Source organism: Monodon monoceros, unplaced genomic scaffold (assembly GCF_005190385.1).
Source record: "Monodon monoceros isolate NGI ecotype Baffin Bay Population unplaced genomic scaffold, NGI_Narwhal_1 Super_Scaffold_19, whole genome shotgun sequence".
Classification (NCBI taxonomy): Eukaryota; Metazoa; Chordata; class Mammalia; order Artiodactyla; family Monodontidae; genus Monodon; species Monodon monoceros.
This window is the reverse complement of record NW_021703775.1, coordinates 52,960,467-52,971,243: the sequence shown is the minus strand read 5'-3', so window position 1 is coordinate 52,971,243 and position 10,777 is coordinate 52,960,467. Positions and strand designations below refer to the sequence as shown.

Here is a 10,777-nt window from a genome sequence, read left to right as displayed (position 1 = left end):
TTAAACAGGAAGGTAATTTATTCTCTGTTCTTCGATTTCCACTATAAAATATGTTGACTCTAATATGCCATGCATCCAGCTTCAAATAAGCACACTTACTAATCTCAAGAACACCAAGTTTGATGAGTGGTATCCAAGTGGATAGCAAACTACCTGGTTATTGTAGTGAAATCCGACTTCCTAAACTAGTTACAATGCATGTGGTTCCAGCACTCTGGAAAACAATTTCACCATGTCTACAAGAGGAGCAGACAGGCACCCTGCTTGAGTGCTGTGGAGAAAGAGCTCCCTTTAAATCAACAGGGAACGTTTTGATCTCAGAAGTATCACTGACTTGGTGGGAATAGGAATTTTTATTATATATTTTGATTTTCTTATACATCACTGTCCTTTTTTTTTCTTTTTTTGCGGTACGCGGGCCTCTCACTGTTGTGGCCTCTCCCGTTGCGGAGCACGGGCTCCGAACGCGCAGGCTCAGTGGCCATGGCTCACGGGCCCAGCCGCTCCGTGGCATGTGGGATCTTCCCGGACCCGGGCACGAACCCGTGTCCCCTGCATCGGCAGGCAGACTCTCAACCACTGCGCCACCAGGAAAGCCCCACTGTCCATTTTTGACTGAGACAAACTGTCACATGTTGAAAGTCATTGTGTTTTTCTAAGATTACAGTATCACTAACATTTAATAGCTTGAAGTCACGTGCTATGTCAATTTTCCAAATGTTTCTGAGCTAGAATGAAATTCATCTGCATATGAATAGTAGAAAGTGTTTCCACTTACATTGTACACCCATATCTTTAGTAAGTTGAAATCAGTGATTTCAAAAGAGGTTCCTGTGGGACTCTCTTTGAACTACTTTAATAGATTATCATCTCCAGAATTGTCTATAACTGATGTGACATATATAATCTGTAAGACATTATGTAACTATTATACCATAATCAGTGTCAAAGACCTTTCATAAAAATTGACAATACTGTTCTGGTACTTTACCAATGTCTGCAGATCCTTAAATACTGTTCTAAGAAATAGGATTTTACTGTGGTTTCCTTAATGAAATGATCTTTCCCACTATAATGTGAGATCTTTCAAATACTATAATTTATCATTCATTACACGTTAGGTCACAGTAACTGAACAAGTTCATGTATTATCTAAGATAGTCTCACTCAAAGTTACCATGGTAACATGAAGACAGTTTCACTTCAGACGTGTACATGAATTACTTGAAGATCAGAAAGATCATTTAGTCCAGAACCCACTTTTAATAATCTGTATACATCATTTAATCCCTAAAAATATATAAGTATCAGCATTCCTTCTCTTTACAATTCAAGAACATGAATTCCTAGTGTGTGATTCTGTTCTTAGTGTAAATGTTGTGTCAATTGAGCATCTTTTCTATGTGGACTTTAAATAACAGCTGCTCTCCAACCTTAAAAATGTCATTTCTCAGTGCGTATACTTTAGTAACATTTACTTTTAATTTTATAAGTAAACTAAGCAGAAGGTGAAAACTAGCAAACTAACCTTTTTGTCTAGTGTGCTGTTCTCAGTTCAGCCCACTTCTGCCATTTTTCATTTTAACCATCAGTAAAATGAGTGGATGCTCTGTGTCAGGGGTCTTTATCCAACATCTGTCCAACATCCTCTCCATGTGATCAGTTAACTTATGTAGACATGTGCACGTAAATAGTGTTTTTAAATGAAAATGAAAGCATTCTTACCCAATTCTGCGTGATGCTTTGCTTCAATCAAACCACAACTTTTTCTGTTACTTACAATCATTCAAATGTTTTCTTTTTTACCAAAGCCTTTATCAAATGTAAGCATAAGCTTTAACTGACCTATTTTTCTGTGTCTAGAACAAAGAAAACAAATAGTCACATTAGTCTCCCATAACTTTATGAATTATTATGAACATCTTTGGACCAGCTCAGTCACAATTTCCAAATACCACATGTCCCTCCTGGAATAGCATTCAAGGCCTGCATGGATCCAAGGGGCACAGGGAGTCTTAATGGTTAAAAGTCTTACGAGGTACTACTAAGAATCACGTGACATTCTTATTTCAGAAATTCAAAGCCGTCATGTACATCTAGGAGCTTAAGTTCCATTTCGCAGCAATGTTCTTTACTATCTGCTAATGAGATAATCCCTGATTTTAAAAACAATTATTCCTAGGATGACAAGAACTGGGATAAATGAATACAAAATCAGAAAGTTGGCTGTGAATCTGGACGTTGCACCTGGGCAGGTTCTCTCAATGAACTGAATTCCTTGACTGAAGGCACACATTGGATTAGTTGACATAGAACCATTTGAGTTGCCTGCCAGGGAAAAGATTGACAATGTCAAATATGGTACTTGCAAGGTAATTTAATCAACACGTATTTATCAGATGCCCACTAAATGCTCAGCATTCTGCTAAGTACTCTTCTTCGTGAAGATACAGGAAATTTTAGAGAGCCCAGAATTTATTATTAGATGAAGCAATAGTGAGTGTTGGGGGCCTTGAAGATGGAAATGGGTTTGTTTCCATTTTGGGTATATATTCAGTACCATAGTACTGATAAAAATTATGATCACTTAGCACTGAATATCCCAAGGTTACTAATGTTATCACCTAAAGATAGATAAAGCAACTACTAAATTCTGCCCTGTTCTTTAGGTGTCTTCACAGAGTGGCCTGGGATTTCCAATGGCCAGGAGGGCCTTGCTGTGCTCCCACTGCCCTCTTGTGGGATTAGGGAACAGATTTTTGCCAAAAATGGCTTCACTCAGCTACATACTCTGTACATTTGGGGGAGGAAGAAGCCACTGCAGCCTGCTTCAACCTGTTCGGTAGGTACAGGAACTGATCCATCCAGAATATACTAGAGTTTACCTTAGTATACATTAAGTCTATCATTTTCTAAAAACATCGGAGTGCCCTTAAGCTACTGACCTTTGACAAGTGACTAGCTTGACTACTGCTTATTATTTTAAAAATCAGAGAAAATGTTAGACTCTTCAAAACAAAGTTTTAAATCTCTTTTACAATATAGCATTTACTTAAAAAATACATTTCCCTCAAGGAATTGTTTTTTTCAAACTAATATGTAAAAATAAATTCCAAAATTGAATACTTACCACAAGTGAAATTCTGTCCATAGAACTCATTGACTACAAGAATCTCAGAGCAATATTTTTGGAATGTAAAATAACTGAAGATTTTAAAAGGAAGGGGCATTTCTTCTGTGTTTCTTAAGAAAAAGCAAAAAGAAAGAAAGATGAACTTCAATAGGCTCTGGTAGCAGTCCTATCAAATGAAAAGAAAGGCAACCCTTATGTTTCCCAACAGGAATATACATAGTTTTTCATCTCTCATTATAAAAATATGTTCACTAGAAAAACTTCAAACTACACTGAGAAGTATAAAGAAATACCACTGCCCAGAAATAACTATCGTTAACATTTTGGTGATATATGTAATGTGTATTTATAACATTTTACATAAATGGAATTAAACTCCTCATCCTCTTTCCTAACCTGCTTTTTCAAACAAACGTATACCTCAGACATCCTTTCAAGTCAGTAAGCATAACACACCATCATTTTTAATCACAACTTGGTGATCCATTATAGTAGGAACCTTAATTTAACACACCCCTAATGATGGTGTCTAATTTTATTGGTAAGCACCATTGATATAAAAGAAAACAAATAACACCACATTAGAGGAGGATGTTTGTGATTAAACAGATTTGAGGTGCTAATGTATGAAGTGAGAACTAAACTATAATACAAGGGGAAAAGGATGGTGAGAAAAGCAGACATTCGTTGTGAAACCTGTTTCAGGAGAAACGTCATGCTGACCCTGTGGCCTTCTTAGTTCACTCAATAGCTTTTATCAACCAACAAATATGTATTACATTCTTTCTATTTGCGAGGCACTAGTTCTAGGTGCTTACGGAATTCGAAAGAAGTATCCTACCCCTAAAGACTCATAATGTAGTTGGGAGATATAAACTATACATTCTCAAGGCTACAAAAATACAGTGGTGAACAATTTGTGCTTAGAAAGTACAGAAAACCAGTACTACATGTCCGTGACATTCTTGTATTTAGTATTTATGGTTTCACCAAGTGATCCCCAAACTCCATGACTTTCAGTTATTGGCAATTTTCTGAGGCACAAAATTGAATTACCCACATTGAGAGGCTGCTAAGTGGAAAGGACAGATCGGAGTCTGGGGAGGATGTAGGGGCAGAGGAAGGACACTAGGAAGGCAGAATGGTATGAGCACAGGCATGTGGGACTGGATGGACTAGAAAGGCAGAGGATCCGAAGTGGGAGCGGTGGGAGGTGAGTTTGGAATGGTCGCCATGAACCGGCTACTTCAGGGCCTTGCAGGCAGTTGACATTGAAGGACCATGATAGAAGTCACATTGCAACCAATGATTTAAGAAAATTAAAGTGGCACCAGCAAGTAGGATGGACAAGAATAAGAGTAGAGTAGGAACAGCAAAAAAGAGAGCAGGCTACAGCAGAAGTTCAAGGATGAGATGACAAAGGCTTGTAAGAGGATGATGGCCATGAGAAGATGGCTGCCCAGATGGCTAGAGTGTGAGGTGGGAACCATGTGTCTTCATCTTGTACCATACCACACAAGGCAAACTCAAAAGCTCCACGTGCATCTGTGATTTGACATCAGAGAAGAAAACCAACGTGATTTGGTGACTGATCCAGTGTGTAGGCAGTCCAAGAAGAGAGAGTAGTCATTCATTTATTCACTCAATCCAAATATTTTTGGCAAACCTAATAGGTTAAAGGCCTTGGGCCAGCCACTGAGAAGAGCTATAATGATGAATGAGACACAGCTGCTGCCCTCAAGAGGCTGACTGCAACTGAGCAGCATGTGATGGGCTGTGAGACCCAACAAAGGGGGCTTTCAGAGAGAGCTCGCCCTGCCAAGGGAACAACAGCCAGGCTTCGTGCAGGCGGCAGAGGGGGGACAAATGGATCTGTGAAAGACACAGGAGGAGAGCTAGGCTGTGTCACAGCAATCCTTGCAGTACATCCGAGCGGGAGGAACCACAGATCTAAATTTACTGATGTGGGACCATCTACATTATATTGTTAAAAGGGGGGAAAAGCATGCATACCTTACTCCTTCACAATAGTATGAGCTCATTTTAATTAAAGATTATATAAAAGTCTAGCAAAATACACAACAAAATTTAACTCTGGGTTGTGATACTTCAGGTAACTTTTACTTAACTTCCTTATACGTTTCTGTATTGTGTGCATTTCTCCCCTTAAGAACTTGCATTATTTTGTAAGCAGAAAGAACAACAAAGCTATTTCCACTTGTGTTTAAAGGAAGAGACAGCCAAAAGTGCACATGTTGCAGGCACTCAGTCAGGGAAGATGATGACTTGAGGGAAAATACATAAACTCAATGACTAGGAGGTTGATGTGGGGCCTTCAGGAGCGCAGTTTCACCCCAGTGATGGAGTGGAACCCAGGTGAAGCCTTGGGATGTTGAGATCTTGCAAAGAACCCAACAGCATTTTGATAATGTTGGCCACTGCCCCCCCTCTCAAGAATAATCAGTCCCCTTTCCTATAAACCAAATACGTGAAATAGTGCCAGACTGATTGGAGCACATGATGTTTCAAGTATGAAAGAGGAGATGCTGCTGAAGATTGGGTCTGTAATTTGCTGGCTTGATCCCATGCCATTGGGGTGATCTTATCTGTGCATTTTTCATAGATGCTAACAAGCCAACTAAGCAACATAGACAAATACAATGTAATGGTGTCACTGTAAAAAAATATCCTCCCTGACTGTTCAAAACCGAACTCACTTGGCTTTATACTACACTCACTACAGTTCATGAAGTGTTTCCACGTTGCTGATCTCATTCCAGTCTCATGATCCCTTGAGGCAGGTGGGGCTGAGATCATTATCTCCATTTTATAAATGAGGAAACTAATTTAGGTAGAAAAGTATCTTGCCAATGGTCACTTGGCAACTAAGTGGTAGGAGAAAGACTCTGACTCCAGGGTCGGTGCTGTCTCCAGGGAGCCACATGCCTCCCCGGAGAGTCTTCACAGCGTGTGATCAGAACAAAGTCAAGTCTGAGCTTAGTTTTCTTAACTGAACGTGGATTGCTCTGAGAGTTAATTAAACAAATATGATTACATACAATAGCTGCTCAATAGCTTTTTTCTTTGATTTTTTAAACATCTTTATTGGAGTATAATTGCTTTACAATGGTGGGTTAGTTTCTGCTGTATAACAAAGTGAATCAGCTATACATGTACATATAACCCCATATCTCCTCCCTCTTGCGTCTCCCTCCCACCCTCCCTATCCCACCCCTCTAGGTGGTCACAAAGGACCAAGCTGATCTCTCTGTGCTATGCAGCTGCTTCCCATTAGCTATCGGTTTTACATTTGGTAGTATATATATGTCCATGCCACTCTCTCACTTCGTCCCAGCTTACCCTTCCCCCTCCCCATGTCCTCAAGTCCATTCTCTATGTATGCGTCTTTATTCCTGTCCTGCCCTTAGGTTCTTCAGAACCTTTCTCTTTTTTTTTTTTAGATTCCATATATATATGTGTTAGCATACGGTATTTGTTTTTCTCTTTCTGAATTACTTTACTCTGTATGACAAGACTCTAGGTCCATCCACCTCACTACAAATAACTCATTTTTGTTTCTTTTTATGGCTGAGTAATATTCCATTGTATGTACGTGCCACATCTTTATCCATTCATCTGTCGACGGACACTTAGGTTGCTTCCATGTCCTGGCTATTGTAAACAGAGCTGCAATGAACATTGTGGTACATGACTCTTTTTGAATTATGGTTTTCTCAGGGTATATGCCCAGTAGTGGGATTGCTGGGTCCTATGGTAATTCTATTTTTAGTTTTTTAAGGAACTTCCCTACTGTTCTCCATAGTGATTGTATAAATTTATATTCCCACCAACAGTGCAAGAGGGTTCCCTTTTCTCCACACCCTCTCCTGCATTTGTTGTTTGTAGATTTTTTGATGGTGGCCATTCTGACTGGTGTGAGGTGATACCTCGTTATAGTTTTGATTTGCATTTCTCTAATGATTAGTGATGTTGAGCATCCTTTCATGTGTTTGTTGGCAATCTGTATATCTTTGGAGAAATGTCTAGGTCTTTTGCCCGTTTTTGGATTTGTTTGTTTGTTTTTTTATTATTGAGCTGCATGAGCTGCTTGTAAAATTTGGAGATTAATCCTTTGTCCGTTGATTCATTTGCAAATATTTTCTCTCATTCTGAGGGTTGTCTTTTCGTCTTCTTTATGGTTTCCTTTGCTGTGCAAAAGCTTTTAAGTTTCATTAGGTCCCATTTGTTTATTTTTGTTTTTATTTCCATTCTCTAGGATGTGGGTCAAAAAGGATCTTGCTGAGGGCTTCCCTGGTGGCGCAGTGGTTGAGAGTCTGCCTGCCAATGCAGGGGACGCGGGTTCGTGCCCCGGTCTGGGAGGATCCCACATGCCGCGGAGCGGCTGGGCCCGTGAGCCATGGCCGCAGAGCCTGCTCGTCCGGAGCCTGTGCTCCGCAACGGGAGAGGCCACAACAGTGAGAGGCCTGCGTACCGCAAAAAAAAAAAAAAAAAAGATCTTGCTGGGATTTATGTCATAGAGTGTTCCGCCTATGTTTTCCTCTAAGAGTTTGATAGCGTCTGGCCTTACATTTAGGTCTTTAATCCACTTTGAGTTTATTTTTGTGTATGGTGTTAGGGAGTGTTCTAATTTCATTCTTTTACATGGAGCTGTCCAGTTTCCCAGCAGCACTTATTGAAGAGGCTGTCTTTTCTGCATTGTATATTCTTGCCTCCTTTATCAAAAATAAGGTAACCATATGTGCGTGGGTTTATCTCTGGGCTTTCTATGCTGTTCCATTGATATATATATATATTTTTTTTTTCACCAGTACCATACTGTCTTGATTACTGTAGCTTTGTAGTATAGTCTGAAGTCCAGGATCCTGATTCCTCCAGCTCCGTTTTTTTCCCTCAAGACTGCTTTGGCTATTCGGGGTCTTTTCTGTTTCCATACAAATTATGAAATTTTTTATTCTAGTTCTGTGAAAAATGCCATTGGCAATTTGATACGGATTTCATTGAATCTGTAGATTGCTTTGGGTAGTATAGTCATTTTCACAATATTGATTCTTTCAATCCAAGAACATGGTATATCTCTCCATCTGTTGGTACCATCTTTAATTTCTTTCATCAGTGTCTTATAGTTTTCTGCATACAGGTTTTTTGTCTCCTTAGGTAGGTTTATTCCTAGGTATTTTATTCTTTCCATTGCAGCAGTAAATGGAACTGTTTCCTTAAATTCTCTTTCAGATATTTCATCATTAGTGTATAGGAATGCAAGACATTTCTGTGCATTAATTTTGTATCCTGCTACTTTACCAAATTCATTGATTAGCTCTAGTAGTTTTCTGGTAGCATCTTTAGGATTCTCTATGTATAGTATCATGTCATCTGCAAACAGTGACACCTTTACTTCTTCTTTTCCTATTTGGATTCCTTTTATTTCTTTTTCTTCTCTGATTACTGTGGCTAAAACTTCCAAAACTATGTTGAATAATAGTGGTGAGAGTGGACAACCTTGTCTTGTTCCTGATCTTAGAGGAAATGGTTTCAGTTTTTCACCATTGAGAACTATGTTGGCTGTGGGTTTGTCAAATATGGCCTTTATTATGTTGAGGTAAGTTCCCTCTATGCCTACTTTCTGGAGGATTTTTATCATAAATCGGTGTTGAATTTTGTCAAAAGCTTTTTCTGCATCTATTGAGATGATGGTTTTTCTCCTTCAGTTTGTCAATATGGTTTATCACATTGATTTATTTGCGTATATTGAAGAATCTTTGCATTCCTGGGATAAACCCCACTTGATCATGGTGCATGATCCTTTTAATGTGCTGTTGGAGTCTGTTTGCTAGTATTTTGTTGAGGATTTTTGCATCTATGTTCATCTGTGTGATATTGGCCTGTAGTTTTCTTTCTTTGTGACACCTTTGTCTGGTTTTGGTATCAGGGTGATGATGGCCTCGTAGAATGTTGGCCTCGTTTGGGAGTGTTCCTCCTTCTGCCACATTTTGGAAGAGTTTGAGAAGGATAGGTGTTAGCTCTTCTCTAAATGTTTGATAGAATTCGCCTGTGAAGCCATCTGGTCCTGGGCTTTTGTTTGTTGGAATATTTTAAATCACAGTTTCGATTTCAGTGCTTGTGATTGGTCTGTTTATATTTTCTATTTCTTCCTGGTTCAGTCTCGGGAGGTTGTGCTTTTCTAAGAATTTGTCCATTTCTTCCAGGTTGTCCATTTTATTGGCATAGAGTTGCTTGTAGTAATCTCTCATGATCCTTTGTATTTCTGCAGTGTCAGGTGTTACTTCTCCTTTTTCATTTCTAATTCTGTTGATTTCAGTCTTTTCTTGATGAGTCTGGCTAATGGTTTATCAATTTTGTTTATCTTCTCAAAGAACCAGCTTTTAGTTTTATTGATCTTTGCTATCGTTTCCTTCATTTGTTTTCCATTTATTTCTGATCCGATCTTTATGATTTCTTTCCTTCTGCTAACTTTGGGGTTTTCTTGTTATTCTTTCTCTAATTGCTTTAGTTGTAAGGTTAGGTTGTTTATTTGAGAGTTTCTTGTTTCTTGAGGTAGGATTGTATTGCTATCAACTTCCCTCTTAGAACTGCTTTTGCTGCATTCCCATAGGTTTTGGGTTGTCGTGTTTTCATTGTCATTTGTTTCTAGGTATTTTCTGATTTCCTCTTTGATTTCTTCAGTGATCTCTTGGCTATTTAGTAGCGTATTGTTTAGCCTCCATATGTTTGTATTTTTACAGTTTTTTTCCTGTAATTGATATCTAGTCTCATAGCGTTGTGGTCAGAAAAGATACTTGATACGATTTCAAATTTCTTAAATTTACCAAGGCTTGATTTGTGAGGCAAGATATGATCTGTCCTGGAGAATGTTCCATGAGCACTTGAGAAGAAAGTGTATTCTGTTGTTTTTGGATGGAATGTCCTATAAATATCAATTAAGTCCATCTTGTTTAATGTATCATTTAAAGCTTGTGTTTCCTTATTTATTTTCATTTTGGATGATCTGTCCATTGGTGAAGGTGGGGTGTGTTTGTGTTACTGTTGATTTCCCCTTTTATGGCTGTTAGCATTTGCCTTATTTACTGAGGTGCTCCTATGATGGGTGTGTAAATATTTACAATTGTTATATCTTCTTCTTGGATTGATCCCTTGATCATTATGTAGTGTCCTTCTTTGTCTCTTGTAATAGTCTTTATTTTAAAGTCTATTTTGTCTGATATGAGAATTGCTACTCCAGCTTTCTTCTGATTTCCATTTGTATGGAATATCTTTTTTCCATCCCCTCACTTTCAGTCTGTATGTGTCCCTAGATCTGAAGTGCGTCTCTTGTAGACAGCATATATACGGGTCTTGTTTTTGTATCCATTCAGCCAGTCTATGTCTTTTGGTGGGAGCATTTAATCCATTTACATTTAAGGTCGTTATTTATATGTATGTTCCTATTACCATTTTCTTAATTGTTTTGGGTTTGTTATTGTAAGTCTTTTCCTTCTCTTGTGTTTCCTGCATAGAGAAGTTCCCTTAGCATTTGTTGTAGAGCTGGTTTGGTGGTGCTGAATTCTCTTAGCTTTTGCTTGTCTGTGAAGGTTTTAATCTCTCCATTGAATCTGAGTGAGATCCTTG

The 10,777-nt window shown here is 38.7% G+C and overlaps 1 protein-coding gene across 1 annotated transcript in view; it reads right to left on the bottom strand.

Annotated features, from left to right (window-relative positions):
• Nucleotides 1-1,106: 1,106 nt before the first annotated feature.
• The window catches only part of ABCG5 (ATP binding cassette subfamily G member 5), a 34,299-nt gene continuing 24,628 nt past the window's right edge, over nt 1,107-10,777 (bottom strand). Inside the window, 2 exon segments of the mRNA XM_029231618.1 lie at nt 1,107-2,328; nt 3,131-3,243. Of these exon segments, the coding sequence (XP_029087451.1) occupies nt 2,135-2,328; nt 3,131-3,243 (307 nt within the window). The 3' untranslated portion in view covers nt 1,107-2,134.